Raw genomic sequence first — 16,391 nt, 5'->3', positions numbered from 1 at the left:
TACCTTTGCTTTGCCACTTACCAGTATGAGTCCAACTCAGGAAGCTGGCAGACTGCTTCCGCTATGGTGGCCACAGGAGCTGCTGCGCTCAGGGCCCCCAGCCTCAGCTGGACTGACCCGGGCCACCCTAGGGCCTGAGGATTAGAGTCCTGACCAGGGCTCTCACCCTGGCAGAATGACAGGGGGCCAGGCACGTAACACCAGAGTATTGGATCTGATGTGAAAAGGGTCTGGGGTCTGCTCTGCATCGCCAAGTACATGTGCCTCATCTACAGGGGTCCTGCCCTCAGCTCCCTTCTACAAGGAGGTCAGTGGGCCCCATGCAGCCTGGGGCACCAGCCTGAAACCTCCAAGCAGCAAAATGGATTCTGTGTGTTCTGCTAGGCGGGTCTGGAGGGCTTATTATCTCTTCTAGAACCATGTCTAAGGAAAAAGAGATCCTTGGGATTGACCAGTAGAGGTGGGCAAAGAACTCTACAGGGCACATGACATCTGGAGATCAGGGGTGTTCAATTTGTGTGTGTGTGTGTTTTTTTTTTTTTTTTTTTTTTTTTTTTTGTATTTTAGGGCCACACCTGTGCATATGGAAGTGCCCAGGCTTGGGGCTGAATTGGAGCTGCAGCTTCCAGCCTACACCACAACTCATGGCAACGCTGCATCTGTGACCCATTGATCGAGGCCAAGGATCAAACCTGCATCCTCATGGATACTAGTCGGATTCATTTCCATTGTGCCACACCAGGAACTCCCCTATTTGTGCTAATCTGAAAGCTGCCATGGGAGACAGAGCCAGCGGTTCTGGGTCTGGGGGTTACCTTCTGGCTCTTGGACAAGCACTGCTCTTGCTGGGAAAGCCACACTCTTTAGGCCTCTGCCTGTATCCCTGGAAGCTGGAGGCTGCTGAGCCCACCTGCCCTGGAGGAGGGGGTGCTGAGGAGTTAGTGGGGTGGGGGAGGCACTCACATTGTCTCTTTGGTCAAAGTCGACGGAGCTGGAGACAGAGGTGAGACGTTCGTAGCGGTCATGACTGTCCCCGTGCATAGCTGAGGCCACACTGGGAGTGGGGAAGATGAGAGATCACAGAGCCTGGTGAGTCTGAGCCCCGGGGCAGCGGGGTGAAGTGTGTGTGGGGGGGTCCCCCTTCAGAGCTCCAGACTAGGCACAGGAAGCACAGAGGCAGAAGCCAGGAGGAGTGGCTGCCCTCTCCCTCCCTCCTTAAACCCGCCCCTTCCCTTCAGGGGACCAGAGGGACCTGGGAGCACTGATGAAGGGCTCCAGACAAAGGGTGGGGAGACTGCGCACCCCTCGGAGGCAGAAGGGCCTGCAGTTCTGGAGCTGTCCAGTGGGGAGTGGGGGGAACAGAGCCACCACTAGGCACTGGGCAGTGGTGGGGGTGGAGGACAGGCTGGACCCTGAGAGCCCCACCCTCCCTCTTCCCTGACCCCAGCAGCTGCCACAGCTCCAGCTGTCCTATGACAGAGACACGGCGATGGGGCACAGAGGGCAGCTTCTCTGGCAGCCCCCCTCCCAGGCCTCCAGAAGGGGTGAGCAGGGCACCCTGCAATGGGAAGAACTAGCTGTTAGAGGGCAAGAAGCCACTGGAGACGCCCCATCTTGTCTCTGCGACCAAGAGCGTGACTGTCCTGGGGGTTTCTGGGAGGAAGGCTCCTCTGCCCCAGCTAACCAGGGCCTCCAGGCCTCCAGGCCCCAGGAGGGAGCCGGAGGGAGGGATGGGGGAGTGCGGCAGAGACAAGCTGGGGAGCCCCCTGCTCTGCAAAGCACACCACCTGCGTTAATCCGAACATGAGCCTGCAGAGGAGAAAACTGAAAAGAGAAACCGCAACGTGGCAGGAAGAGAAGAGAAGCATGAAAGAGAAGAAAAGGGAAAGTTGGTTTAGTGGGATGAGGGGGCTGGTGCCCCACATACTATTCCTGTTCCACTCGGTCCCTCTCCTGCCGCCGGCGCCTGGGGACAGAGAACAGACAGGGTTAGCAGGGTGGGGGTGGGGGTGTGTGTCTCTGGGGACTGGCAAGGGATAAGGGCCCAGCTGTGGGCCCTCATGCCCCCATGCCTGCTCTGGGAGTGGTCCCTCCTCATCCCCCCACCAAGGAGGATGAGAGCACACTGACTCCCCTCCTATCCCTGATGAGTGTGGACGTGTGTGTGTGTGTGTGTGTGTGTGTGTGTGTGTGTGTGTGTGTGTGTGCGCCTGTGTATAGGGGTCCCTGAGCCTTACCTGTCTGCATCTGTCACCAAGGCCAGCCGCCCATAGTCCCAGGCCACCTTCCGGAGGATAGAGAATAAGAACAGCAGTGCCTGAGGAAGGAGGGGTAGTTGGCAGGAGGAAAGGCTGCCCACCTACTGGACTAGCCTGGAGGGCAGGGCGGAGGGGCAGGATTTTTGTTGGAGAAGGGGATGATTCTGGCTGGGGTGAGTGGTCGGAGGCTAGGCTAGGGCTGGGGGATGGGGAGTCCCTCCTGCAGGGAAGCCCAGGGAGCCAGGGGTAGCTGGGAAAGTGGTCGGAGCTGCAGGTGTTAGGCAGCTATGTATATGGTGTGGGTGCCAAGGGTGGAGGGTGGCGTGTGGGCACTCACAAGGAAGCACATGAAGTCCAGAGCCAGCACAGTGGGGACGCCCCCAAATGGCAGGCCCTGCAGGACGGTGCTGCGGATGCGGGCACTGTAGCAGTAGTCCTTGGGGTTGCTGTTGTTGAGGGCCGTGGTGCCCAGTGTGGCCAGCAGGAAGGGCAGCATGGCTGCTACTGCCGCATGGTCCTCCTGGGCAGAAGGCAGAGCAGTCAGCTGGGCTTGGTCCCTGTCTCCCTCACAGTTCTGCTCATGGCTCCAGCAAGGTGGGTGTGGGAGGGGACAGTGCCGGCAGATCACTGGGATGCCTGGGTGGGTGGAAACTCTGGCCTCTAGAGATAAGGGCCTGGAGAGCAGAGGGTGGGTTGAGTCACATGGATTTACCTTCACTGGTTCTTGGACTGCAACGGGCTGCAACCCCACCCTGGGTCTGGGGAACTCGGCCCAGATCTGGACTGGGGAGACTGGTTTTTCTAAGCTGGAAGTTGTCCGTGAGTCCCTAGCATTAACCTCCTACCACCTCCATGAACACACACACACACACACACACACACACACACACAATCTCACGCACGTGTTGGCTTGCTCGCTTGTGTTCTCCCTCTCTCTCTCAACAAACACAAACTTTCTGTCTCTGTCTATCTGCTGCAGAAGGCAGAGCTGAGCCTGAGGGAAGATGCAGAGGGTCTTAGGTCTGAGGATCCAAGGGGTCTCCAGGCCAGGGAGGCTGGGTCATGAGTCAGTTACCTTTTCTACCCCTGTTAGAAAAATGGCATGGTATTATTTGCTCGGTTTTCAATTCTGGTAATCACTTTCCCAGGACAATTGGCTTCAAAATATGATGTTCAGCTTTAGAGTTGTCCCCCTGTCCTCAGAATGGGGATCTGGGGATGGAGTCAGAGTGGGAAGTCGGTTAAAATGCAGGGCTTCTGGGTTTGCGTGACCTGCCTCGCCTGCCCCAGTCACACTTGTTTACCCTCATTCCACGGATGTGGCAACAGCTCCAGCTTTCTCCCCTCTAGCTTCTTCACCTTTTTCCAATTTTCTTTGCACCTGAGGGATGAGGACTACAACTCCCATAGTGCCCTGCTCCTGCCCCTGGAGCAAGGCAGGCTGGGAATGCCGTGCCCTGCAGCAAGCTTTTCCATTGGCAAAGGAAGGGAGAGTGGGCGGGGGCCTCTTAGCCCGCCCAAGCCCCCTGCAGCCAGGGTAGTGCCCACCGGCCTGGTTCCCTGCCATTGCTAGGCTGTCCAGCCCTCACCAGACCAGGTGAATTGGCGGGGAGGAGGAGAAAAGGAGCAACCAGTCTGGATGCCAGGGTTCTGGAAGTGCCTGGGGACCCATTTGGGCAGGGCTCTGGGGAGGCTTCTGGGGCGGAGGAGAAGTGTGGCCGCGACATTGGTGCCCCACCCTCATCCTACTGGAGGGCCCCTGGGGGCCCCCTTCTGCTGACAACACCGAAGCTCTCTGCCTTTGGGGCAGGGGTCCCCGGGGAAGAAAGGAAACCAGACAAAGAAAGAGAACAACAATCGGGTGACTGCAACTCTGAGAGCGAGCAAGCTCCCCCAGCTCCCTGGGTGGGCTGGTTTCTGCTGCCCACCAATCCCTGATTTTCTCCTGCTTCTTTCTAATATTTCAACTGCAGGGCAAGAGGCACCAGCTCTCAGATGGAGGGGAAGCTGGGGTTGTTTGTGTGTCCCTTAGTCCCAGGGAGTCTCTGAAAAGCCTGGGTTAGAAAGGCTAAGGGAGTAACTGCCCTGTATGTTACGCTTCCCTCTTCCTTTTCAGCCCGAGTTGCCTTAAACAACAACAACAATAAAATCCTCATTAACTTAGTAATTGTGGCAGGTGCCATTTATGGAGCGCCCACTATTTCAAGAATACACACGTTTTCCATTTAATCATCAACACTTGGGAGTTAGATGTCATTGCCATTTTAAGATAAGGGCACGGGCCTCAGAGAAGTTAAGTAACTTTTCCAAAGTCACATTGCTTATAAAACGGACCGAGGGAATCAAACCTAGGTCAACTTGTTTCTAGAGTTGTGACACTTTTCAGGGATGTCGCTGCTTTTTTGAGGGGTCTAGAACTGGACTCTGAAGAGCATGGAAGTTTTGTGAATGCTCATTACATATTCTCTGGCTAGAGAACCCCAGAGTACTGTGAGCATGTATGTGTTTAGGTGTGTAAACTTGTGTGGATGTGTGTGTGTGTGTGTGTGGAGGTGTGGGAGCTAGGTAACTACATGGCAGTTCATGGACATGAAGAGAGCTGTTGATCTTGAAGTGGGGGTGGGTATGTGGGTGTGTCCGGGAGCCTTGGGATGTAAACACGAGGTGCACCAGGAGAGGTTAAATGTAGGTATAGGTATCTTGGGGTTATGCTAATTGGGGGGGGCCTCTATACTAGTCCCCCTCTCTTAACTCCCAACTCTAGTCCACTCCAGAAATCAACCCAGCCCAGACCCACTCCTTGCCTATTTCTCTCCGAAACTCCAAGGCTCTACCAGGCCAGAATGTAATAGGTACAAACCCCTGAAGCAGCAACCTCCTGCCCCCCATTCTATCCTCTCCACTCCAAGGAACGTGGGACATCTGGGGAGCTCTTACAAAGGGGACTGGGTAATGTGGGTTAGAGTCCAGGTACAAGCTTAGTAACTGAAAACACCACGTCCATCTGCTGCCTCCCTCTTACAGTCGCAAAACACTCACCCCTCCACCATGAGGAAGGCAGGTCACACTCCCCATTTTACAGACGAGGGAAATGGACCCAGGGAGGAGAAGCCACTCAATGGAGGTCACAGGGCAGGAAAGGGTGGAGCCAGGGCTGGTGGCTCAGCTTGCTGACAGGGTTACTCCAAGCTCTTAATTGTGGAGGCGGGGTTGCTGGGCTGAATTTCACCCAGGGCAGCTGCTCTCAAAGCCTCCACTGAGAGCAGCTGAGAGGAGGGAAGAGACTGAGGCAGAATGTTTGGGGGAGGCTGGGAGGGGAGACCAGTTCATCCACACCACAGGGTTGCCCGAGTCAGTGGCATCCCAGAATTTCTCTAGTCTGACACTGAGGCTTTAGCTGGAAGTTATGTAGAGAGAGTGATGGAGGATTTTATTTCTAGCTAACTGAAGGTTATTTTATCATCAAGAAATGCGTGCATGGGAGCTCCCGTCATGGCGCAGCAGAAACAAATCCAACAAGGAACCATGAGGTTGCGGGTTCGATCCCTGGCCTCACTCAGTGGGTTAAGGATCTGGAATTGCCGTGAGCTGTGGTATAGGCTGGCAGCTGTAGCTCCGATTTGACCCCTAGCCTGGAAACCTCCATATGCTGCATGAGCGGCCCTAAAAAAAAAAAAAAAAAAGTGTGCATCGTGGGGGCGGGGAAGAAGCTAGAAGCTAGAAGTTTTTCTCTTACAGAGTTAAATGGGGAGATTTAATTTAGGGATTGTGAAGGCAGTGTGGTCTGCTGGGAGGAGATGAAGATGGAGGCTAGCTCTGTTACTATGTAACCTGGGCCTCAGTCTTCCAATCTGTAACAAAGAGGTAATAACATCCCTGCTCCGCCCCTACCAAATTCAGAGAGATGGGTAAAATGTATCCACGAATGATAGAAGTAGTACAAAAAAGGAGTTCCTGCTGTGCCACAGTGGGTTAGGGATCCCAGGTTGCCTGGGGACTTTCATATGCCATGGTGGCCAAGGTAGTAGGAAAAGAACACATTTATCAAATATCTATTTAACTCATACTTTGGGCCAAGCACTGTTCTAAGGGCTTTGCAGATGCTACCTCGTGTACTCCCCATCACGACCCTAGAGACATGAGATACAGAGAGGGTACATAACTTGCCCAGTGTCACACAGCTAGTCTGTGCTAGATCTGGATATGGACCTGACTCAAGCTTATGCTTTTCATCACAGCACTTTGTGGCCTCGGCCAGCAGAGGAGCCACTTCTACCAGGAAGCTAGGGGTTGGGGGTTTGAGGTTTCTAGTTACAGCTCTAGAGAAATGCCACACCCTATTTCTACCTGTTTGCCTTCCCTCTTGCTTCTAGCTCCCAGAGCCTCCACTCAGGCCCTGGGTTTGTGATTTCAGGTTCTGAGGCAGGTGCAAGGGACAGGCAACCAAGCCTGGTGGCTAAAAGCACAGGCTCTAGGATGAGACCGATCTGGCTTCTGTCTACTTCTGTCTACTTCACCACCCTGGGCCTTGCTTCCTTCATCTGTAAGTGGGAATGATAATTCAGTCCTGTGGTTGTTCTGAGGATTAAACAAGATGACTTATGTAAAGCTCTTAATACAGTTCAAGGCACAAATGGATTCTAAAAAAATTTAGCTACTGTTATCAATAAAGTGTGGAATAAAGGGTTGGTTTAGGGGAGAAGAACTAGTAAAAATCAAAATAAAAGAATACATAGAATTTAATATGCTAGAACTCCTCAGTCTGGATGGGCTTCTTGTCTAGATTTAAGGGCTTATACTGCTTTTGGGGCTCTGCCACTGAATGGCAGGGAATGTTTCCAAACTCTTCAAACAAACGGATCCATCTGTAGCAGGCTGGAAGGTGGGGGCATGGGAGGGCAATGCCATGCCAGGATGGGTCAGAAGTTCAGAGAAGAGAACTCGTTATCGATCAACTACCAGGCAGGGTGCCAGGCTCTCTACCTGTACTATCTAGTTTGATTAATCTTGTAAGGAGGTGGTAGTAAACATACTTTTTAATTGAAACAGACAGGTTAAGTAACTCGTCAAGGTCACACAGCTAAAGAATGGCAGAGCTGGAATTTGAACCCAGGTCTCCAGGACTGTTAAAATTGGAGGGAACTTGTAGGATGTCCAAAAGGGGGTTCTTAGCTACTCACAACCTGCCCTCTGCCTGGCCACGTCCCTACGCACCCACCCATAGGCCAAGACCCAGTTGGGTGAGCCAATAGCAGGCCCCAGCATGTGCCACCTGGGGCATGCCAGGGCCTAGACCCTCTGGTACCCTGGAGGAGGGACATGATGCTAGCACCCACCCCCCACGATGGAAGCCTGTCAGACACTGCCACTCCCCTCCTCACATGTTCCTGGGAGGCAGGACTGGGAACCCCTCCTCAGGAGGGGCTGGGCATAGCCTCACTCATCCCGGGCTGCTGCAGACCCAGGGAGAGGCTCCAGAGTGGTCCTAGGTACAGGAGTCCTGACCCTCCGGCTGGCCGAACGCCCCCCACCCGCCTCCTGGGAAGTGGAGCGCTGAGTGGCCAGACCTCCACCCAGAGGACCTAGGCAGGTGGCAGCACAGAGCCTCAAGGGCAGCCGGCCCCTCTGACCTCTCATCGCCACTTCCCAAGCGTCCTTCTCTTCTGGGGAACAAGGCGCCAAAGCTTTGGAACTGTCCTCTCTAGGTAGTCAAGAAGGCCAGGAGGGACAAAGCACACCCCCTCCCCCCAACAGGGCCTTTGCCCCACTCCGGTTCCGCGTCCGAATCTTTTCCCCACCGCACCCTCCAAGGCAGGCCCGGGCAGCTCATGAATGAACTGCACTGTGCGGGGCGCAAGGAGAGGACACGCTCCCGGGGCCAGTCGCCTCCCCAGTCCTCCAACCAGTCCCTAGTCGGGCTGGGGCAGCGGCCGGCCTCATGCCAGCACTCGCGAACCCTGCCTTTGCCGGAGCCCAAACCCCTACCCCGGGCCGACCTCGGGGGTACTCGGCCCCTGGAGCAGGAGAAAAGATAAAAGACACCGAGGGCATTGGACTTGGCGACAGTGGAATCCAAAACTCGGGGGCGGGGGCGGCAGATTCCCCACAGCGGCGGCGGGCTGATGGGGCGCAGCTGGAACCCCGGAGGGGCGCGGAGGGGACGCGCACCTGGACCGGGCAGGTGGGAGAAGAGAGGAGCTAGGGGGCCAGGGGAGAGGGGTCCCACCCCTCGGATCTCTCAAGGGGTGGGGACACAAGGCGGTGTACCTCTGGACCCCCTGTAGGGGGTGGAGGACTCATATTATTGCTTCAGGATGGTGCGGGGTTGGGGGCAGCGCCCGGCACCACTGGGTCCCGCGGGCCCGGGCACCTCTGGGTCCCGCAGGAGGCTGAAGGGAGGGGACGCGCAGCCGAGTCCGGGGTTTTTCTTTGGATGGTGGTGGGATCCTCAAAGAAAAGAGAGGGGGCCGGGGAAGGGTCGCGTACTCACCCCCAGGCGCAGACTCGGCTCCAGCTCCGAGCCCCGGGTTGGGGCGGGGCGGGGCTGGGGGAGGGGGAGGGGGAGTCGCTGGGCGGCTCGAGCTCCGGGCTCCTGCGGCGGCCGCGGCTGTGTCTGGGGGAGGGGGAGCGGGAGGAGGGAGGGGGAGGAGGAGGGGCGTGGCCACGAAGGTCCCACCCCCCACGCCAGCTCACGCAAGGCGCGCGCGCACTCTCAGATCGCCGCCCGCCCAGCTGGGTCCGATGCGCAGGCGCAGGACTACAGGCCGCGTGGGGGGGAAGGCGGCCCTGGGCCAGTGGGGCCTGCAGCGGGATATTCCAGGGCGGCGAAGGCGGTATGGAGTGGGGGGCGGGTAGGGGACGTCACGCTCCTAACTCTGCTGCTTCCCCTCTCTCTCTGCTCCCCGCAGTAGGGGAGGCGGACTCCCCTGGGTGGGTGAGGAAGGGGAGGATCTTGGGCCCTTTGGGGGCAGAGGGGCAGTGGGAGGGTCCCGACGGGGAGGGAGGCCTCTAACCCAGACCCTCCGCCCTCCCACTCCCCAAGGTCGCCCGGGCTCCCGTGGCCTCTGCGACCCCGCGCCCCCGCTTACCTACTTTCCCGAGGAAGGGGCGGGGTGCTGGCCGGCCACGCGAGGTGGCCTCGGTCGGTCACTCTGGCGCAGCTCCTCGGGTTTGTCTACTTCTCCCTTTCCTTTTCCAACCCGGGCCCTGAGATGACTTTGTGACTCGTTTGCTGGCACTTCTGTACTGTGGAGAATGAGTCCACCGCTTTCACTGTCATGCCGATGAGTGGCTCCCCCGGCCCCAGGGGGTTCCCAGGTTTCTCATTTCACCAGAGGCTGCATCTGCCAGGGATTAAGACTGGGAAGATGAGAGAGATGTGGGTGTGGGTGTGTCTGCGCGTGTGCATACTCCTGTATGTTACCCACAGGACAGATCACAAAGTCACACGGAGTACCAACTTGTTCGTTCAATTTTGGGTTCCTGGAAGGGTCTTATCCCTTCAGGCTTGAAGAGAGACAGTCTGGGACAGAAGAGAAATAGTGCTTTACACGATGGGCAGTAATTGAACTTTGCCACCCTAAGAGATTGAATGGACTGAATTGATAAAGGGTTTCACAAAAGAGCGACTTAGGCTGCTGGGGAAAAGTGGGAAGGTTGGGAGATGCTTCAGTCTGGGCTGCTGGACCGAGGAAGGGCACTGCCTACCTGGTGTGTCTGGTTCTTGTGGTTGGTCAGTGTCTTTGCTGTCTGCTGTTTTTTTTTTAAAAGAGTTCATTAGTAGCTTGTGGGATATAACTGTAAGGTTTTGATGCAGTTCAAACTGAATCCTCATTCAAACTGCATCCCGTTGGTTGATTGGAAGTCCATTTGGTGGATCGTGGCTATCATTTAAGAAATGGAGTTCCTGTCGTGGCGCAGTGGTTAACGAATCCGACTAGGAACCATGAGGTTGCGGGTTCGATCCCTGCCCTTGCTCAGTGGGTTAAGGATCCAGCATTGCCGTGAGCTGTGGTGTAGGTTGCAGACGTGGCTCGGATCCCGCATTGCTGTGACTCTGGCGTAGGCTGGTGGCTACAGCTCTGATTGGACCCCTAGCCTGGGAACCTCTATATGCCGCGGGAGCGGCCCAAGAAATGGCAAAAAGACAAAAAAAAAAAAAAAAGAAAAAAAGTGAAGAGTTCCTGTTGTGGCTCAGTAGAAACGAATCTGACTGGTATCAATGAGGACGCAATATTGATCCCTGGCCTCCCTCGTTAAGGGATTGGGCATTGTGGTGAGCTGTGGTGTAGGTCTCAGATGAGGCTTGGATCCTGTGTTGCTGTGGCTGTGGTGTAGGCTGGCAGCTGAAGCTTGAACTCCACCTCTAGCCTGGTTACCTCCATATACCTCGGGTGCACCCCTCCCCCCAAAAAAGAGACAGAAAAAGAAAAGAAGTGATGTAGAATAGAAAAAAAAAAAAGAATGAAATAGTGTTTCTGGATGCTTGCTTCCTCATATACACACACATGAGTGTGTATTATTAGGAAGTGTTGTACAGTGTGTTTCTGCGTGTCACAGAGAGGTACACAACACATCTGTTTCCTGTGTTCTCCTGTTTGCACTCTTGCCTTCCTCAGCCTGCATTTTCAGTCATTTGAAATTGTTCACGAGAATGCAGTTTATAGTACTAGGAATATACAGAAAAGAACAGAGTGGGGGGTTCCCATCGTGGCACAGCGGAAATGAATCTGACTAGAAACCATGAGGTTTAGGGTTTGATCCCTGGCCTTGCTCAGTGGGTTAAGGATTCAGTGTTGCCATGAGCTGTGGTGTAGGTGGCAGACCTGACTCAGATCTGGCACATTGCTGTGGCTCTGGTGTAGGCCGACAGCAACAGCTCCGATTAGACCCCTAGCCTGGGAACCTCCGTATGCCTCTGGAGTGGGTCTCTTTTTCTCAGGAAGGTTGTTACTACACCAGAAGAAGGACAGTTCACTCTTCACTTATGGGAGTAAGAACAAGAAGCATTTTGTTGGGGTAGGAAGTAGGTTGGATTACGTAGGAAGGACAGAAAGGGAGATGGGGTTAAGCTGTGTTTAGTAGACTGCCTGATGGAAGTAAGCTTTGTAGGTTTGGATTCTGGGAGCTGTTTGGGGTAGGAGCAAGCAGTTTTGGTGAAAAGGCATCTGTTCTTTTTGTGTTTTGTTTTTTTCCCCCCCTTGTTTGGAATCGTCCATTTTGTCCTTAGTGCTTCTTGGATGTATCTGTCCTATGAAACTTTTTATGTGGTGTGTTGGTTTTATGGTTGTAAAGCTGGTGTGATCCGTTGCTAGGTAGCACTAGTAATGGCTATCTGGAGTGGAAATGGAGTCTGTAGTTACCTGGTTTGGGGAGCTCTAAGGATCACTAGAAGGCATTTCTCATGTATTGTTACTTAAAAAATATTAACAGCTAGACATGTCAGCATGTGGTGCACTCTGGATCTCTTTCTGCCTGTGCCCAATGAGGGTCATATTAACATATTAACAGGAGGAGTTCCCGTGGTGGCTCAGTGGAAATGACTCTGACTAGTATCCATGAGGATGTGGGTTCGATCCCTGTCCTTGCTCAGTGGGTTAAGGATCCTATGTTGCTGTGGCTATGGCGTAGGCTGGCAGTTGCAGCTCTGATTCGACCACCTAGCCTGGGAACCTCCATATGCCAAGTGAATGTATGGCCATAAAAAGACCAAAAACAAAAACATATTAACAGGAAGAAGAAACATTTCAGAAAACCTGAAATGAGAAATAAGTGCATGGTGGAATCCATGAAGGAACCATGGTCAAAATGTTTTCCTCTTGCTTCTGATGAATAGGGTAAAAACCTCCCCAAGAGTCTTCCCCACCCCCCAGGTGGGGGACTGTTGGGCACTTTTGAACTTAATTATTTATATTCTCCTCAGCATCTAGAATCTTACATGATGCAAGAATCCTTTGAAGCATGTCTTGCCCTACTCCTGTCTTGGGGGGGTTTTGACATCTGGACCCATATAAGATAGATTTTCCTGTTGTTTTTGTTACTTGGATAGCTCATATGGCCATGCAGAGGCTTGGGAAGGTCTCAAAAATCAGGTTACAATTGATCTTTCCTTTTCAGAGGCTGATGGTTTGTTCTGGGTTGTTGCTCACCCTGGTGTGATCTTTGCATATGTATTAACTGTGACAACCAGCTTGTAAGAGAGGACCCTGATCAGATCCCAGAAATGTTGCTTTAGGTCAGGTAATATGCTCTCTTATTAAGAAAGGTGTCAGGCAATTTATTATTCACCAGTGAAACAACTTGGAGTGGGAAAGCCTCCTTGTCAAAAACTTAAAAAAATTCATCTTTGTCATTAGAAAAGAGGGAGCACTTTTCCATGTCTACTTTAAACTGAAAAACACTCTCAGGACTGAGTGATCTTTTTTTTTTTTTTTTTTCCTTTTTATGGCTGCACCTGCCGCAGATGGAAGTTCCCAGGCTAGGAGTCGAATCAGGGTTGCAGCACCACAGCTCACAGCAATGCCAGATCCTTAACCCACTGAACAGAGCCAGGGATTGAACCCACATCCTCATGGACACTGTGTCGAGTTCCTAACTCGCTGAGCTGCAATGGGAACTCCCAGGACTGAGTGATCTTAAAGAGACACCCATAGTGCTGCCCTGAGGATCAGGGGGTGAAGCCCTTCTCCCTGGTCAGGATCTGGAGAACAGACTGCTTGTGCTACAGACCTGCGTCCTACTGGTTAATTTCATTCCCCCACTTGAGAATGATCCCTTTTGTGAGTGAAGCTAAAACACTTCATTTCCACGCCTCTTTGCTCTTCCCAATGACTCCTGCTTGACAGAGTCACTGAGGTCTGGAGAATTGGATTCCAGTGTCACAGACTTAGCAGGAGAGGAGGGGAGGGAGGGGTGGAGGAGATACACTTTCTTTGGGCTTTTCATCCATTCCCCCCCCACCCTCCAAGCCCACCTGACAGCTCCATAAACCTGGCTCTTTGCCTGACTTGGTAGAGGTACTGATAGGAAAGAAATAGGTATGAGATTAAGTAGAACTTAACTTTGCCTTGTGCGATTTTCCTGAGTTTGACCCTGCCAAGAATGTTACAAACTTTTCCTGGGAGCTATAGGTGTTTGCACACCTGTGAGGTGGGGATGGCTGGAGGAGCACAGCTAAAATAGATAAAATCTACACATTGAAAAACCAACTTGAATAATTGAGAACTGTCAGATATGTTTAGGAACCATGATTTTAAATACTTCCGTAACAAGGTTGAGCAAACAAATACACAGTAAAGAAATAGATACATGTAGATAAACTGAGAGAAGAGCCCTGGAAATGTTTTTTTCTTTGTGAATCAAATTGAGAACTGGGGTCCTTACTGGTTGCCATGGTAGGAACAAGCCCATCATGCTTTTGAGGGATGCTTCGCTTATTGATAGTAATACTGTGAAAACTCACACCTTTGCAGGTGTATCAGTGTCAGCTTCAGCGTTGGTCCCAGGCTATGCTGGGTATAGTACAGACATCTGTTGAAAAGACAGCTTCTTTAACTCCTGCATTTTAAAAGATTATGTGACAGCTTTGATGGAAGAGAAAGAGTACTTGCATTGTGTGGGGTGTGTTTATTCCTGTGAGGTTCATTAGTGGTTAAAGCAGCATCTGAGCCCTGTAGGTAATGTGTAGGGCGTGAGATACAGCCTCCTACCCTTCTAACCTTCCTGGGACAAGTCTACAAGGTGCTTAGCAAAATGACACTTACTCTGCTGAACCTGTACAACTGTTCAAGATCCTTATTGGAATCAAGCCTGCCGGAAAGGGTAGGTCTTTGTTGTTAATCTTTGTGTTTCCATTGGGTGCTTAGGGATGAAATCAACCAAGAAAATGATCTGTGTGAAAGTACTTTGAGGATTGTAACATGTAATACTTGTGTGAGGTTCAAAACTTCCTGAAGGAGAATCCTTCTACCACAAGATAATAATGTGTGTTTAAGCAACAAATAAGAGTACTTTGGGGTCCAGAATATTTGGAGTTGGGAGGGGTTCTTGGGCGTGACAGGGCAGAGGGTCCAGGCAGTTCCCTTTTTTTGACTCCTTGAAGCTGCCAGGCCTCTGCTTTTTCCTGCTTTACGAAGGACATCCGCATCCTTCCACTAGGCAGCTTGTCCTTTCTGTGGCTGGGCCTTGCACTTCGTTTCTCTTGGTGATACTTGTTTGCCTCTCCTTTAGAACCTGTTCCTTTTGAAAGGTCTTGGAAATGTATGTAAGGTGCTGGGGCCTAAAGATGGAAGTTGTTCAGGTAGAAACAATGTATAAATGTAATGGATCTTTGATACTAAGTACAACAGCATTTTGCTGATCCCCTAAAGCTCAAGTAATGGTACTTTCTAGCTTTCCACAAAGTATCAGGCTCTTTCTGTCTGCTCTTCTAGTTTAGTCTTGGTGTATAAAATTAGCTAAAAATGAGCTCTCAGTGTCTAGGAAGCTCCCCCAAGTCCCTGGGAGCCTGGGTGAAGGGCACAAGAAAGACCACCAACCCACCAGCACAGAGCCTCTGTGAAGCTGGAGGATGAATTGCAATTGCAAAAATTGTATCCCTTGAACAGATACTCACTGAGCTCCATCTGTGTGCCAGGCACTGTTCTAGGTCCTGAACATGCAGCCACGGACAGGGCAGGCATGGTTCCTGCCATCACCAAGCAATGTACTCCCAGTGGGGACCTATAAGGTGGTGCCAAGTGAAAAACTCACCTGTGTCCCTGAGATGTACAGTCCTCCCTGGCCTCCACAGCTGCAAGGAACCCTTAAACCAGGGTGGAAAATGATTGTGTTAAGTGATTTCTCTCTCTCCCTCTGGCTCTCTTATCTTCCTTCTCTTGCCTGGCCCATCCTCCCCCCTGCACCCCTCCCCCACCCCGGAAGTTGTGATTCATCTTCCAGACCTGGAGGGCAAGGCTCAGTGCTGCCCAGGAAGTGGCCTGAAAAGCCACCTCTGGCACCGGAGTCTTCCAAATACCTGGCCTCCTCTCAGCGAGCGGAGAGGAGGAAATATCACCGAGGTTAGTTTCCTTTGCAAACACACGACTCAGAATAACACTGCTTGTGAAATGAAGCGTTACGTATAGACGGATCTGAAGTGAATCAGGGCCTGTGTCCACAGGATGGAGTTATCCTAGGAACGAACACCAAGGTCAATCAAAGGTGCTTTAAAGTAAATTGCTGTCTCCCTTGCTCTTCCGTGCTCTGAACTGGTTGTTTCCTGGTGGGATGAAGTGTTTCTCCACAGTGGGCACCCTTGGCCCAGGAGATGGTTCCAGGGGCAGTAAACTTAGCCTGGGCTGAGCCTCCCATGGCCAGCTCCATGGTTCCCCACAGGCGTGTTTGCAGGTGATGTGCTGGTTCCCGATATTCAGCTGAGAACTTTGCAGTGTTTGGATTGCCCTGTGCGGGGCCGTGGCTGGGGGGAATCTGGCTTTTTGTCAGTTCCCTCGTTTATTTTATTCAGCAAATAGCGATTGCACTCCTACTCTCTCAGGGCCTGCTGGGATCTTTTGCTGGAGTGGCAGTGGAGGGGGCCATAGCTTTTTTGTTTACAAATATACAAATATATTTGGTTCTCTTAATACTTTCAAGGTCATAGGAATGCTTACTGCCATCCCTTTGATGACTTTAAGTCTTTTGAGTCAGGAGGTCAGTATCTGAGCCAACAAAGAGCTAGTGAAAAGTCTTTGAATTGGGCCTTTTCTTTTGAAAATGGAGGTGCTCCCTGGAGACGGGAATGTATTACTCTGCATTTGAGGGCAGTACCAAGAATCCTGAGTCAGTATGATTCCTGAACACCTGTAGTGAGTTCAGACACCAGGCTGTCAAGATCTCTGGTTTCTGAGTTTGGAATAGTGAGTAGCAAGAATGAGAATGTTGAGGGATATCAGCCCTATCTCAAAAAGAAGAAAAAGGAGTTCCCATCGTGGCTTAGTGGCTTATGAACCCAACCAATATCCATGAGGACGTGGGTTCGATCCCTGGACTCGCTCAGTGGGTTAAGGATCCGGCGTGGCCATGAGCTGTGGTGTAGGTTGCAGATGTGGCTCGGATCTGGCATTGCTGTGGCTCTGGTGTAGGCTGGCAGCTGTA

The 16,391-nt window shown here is 52.5% G+C and overlaps 2 protein-coding genes across 17 annotated transcripts in view; one reads left to right on the top strand and one right to left on the bottom strand.

Annotated features, from left to right (window-relative positions):
* The window catches only part of TMEM63B (transmembrane protein 63B), a 27,396-nt gene extending 17,793 nt beyond the window's left edge, over positions 1–9,603 (bottom strand). For 2 of the 13 annotated variants that reach the window (XM_084968170.1, XM_005666056.4), the window contains exons 1-5: positions 9,347–9,603; positions 2,596–2,778; positions 2,238–2,317; positions 1,928–1,966; positions 964–1,054 (exon numbers count right to left, since the gene is read on the bottom strand). Coding sequence is in view for 7 of the 13 variants with exons in the window: in XM_005666056.4 (XP_005666113.1) it covers positions 964–1,054; positions 1,928–1,966; positions 2,238–2,317; positions 2,596–2,754 (369 nt within the window). In the remaining 6 variants the exon portion in view is untranslated. Of the gene's footprint in view, positions 1–963; positions 1,055–1,927; positions 1,967–2,237; positions 2,318–2,595; positions 2,933–8,748; positions 8,873–9,346 lie in introns of those variants that run through there. The other 11 variants (XM_084968169.1, XM_013977979.3, XM_084968168.1 and 8 more) reach the window with 6 other exon arrangements.
* The window catches only part of MRPL14 (mitochondrial ribosomal protein L14), a 13,217-nt gene continuing 5,857 nt past the window's right edge, over positions 9,032–16,391 (top strand). Inside the window, exon 1 of one of the 4 annotated variants that reach the window (XM_001929561.6) lies at positions 9,032–9,091. Coding sequence is in view for 2 of the 4 variants with exons in the window: in XM_084968244.1 (XP_084824370.1) it covers positions 9,536–9,658 (123 nt within the window). In the remaining 2 variants the exon portion in view is untranslated. Of the gene's footprint in view, positions 14,079–16,391 lie in introns of all 4 variants that reach the window. The other 3 variants (XM_021098788.2, XM_001929564.6, XM_084968244.1) reach the window with 3 other exon arrangements.

This window comes from Sus scrofa, chromosome 7 (assembly GCF_054392235.1).
Source record: "Sus scrofa isolate SSC_HxYL_T2T_F1_AM1 chromosome 7, Sscrofa_HxYL_maternal_Yorkshire_Landrace_v2.0, whole genome shotgun sequence".
Lineage (NCBI taxonomy): Eukaryota > Metazoa > Chordata > Mammalia > Artiodactyla > Suidae > Sus > Sus scrofa.
The sequence above is the reverse complement of the archived record's forward strand: the minus strand, read 5'-3'. Positions and strand labels throughout refer to the sequence as shown.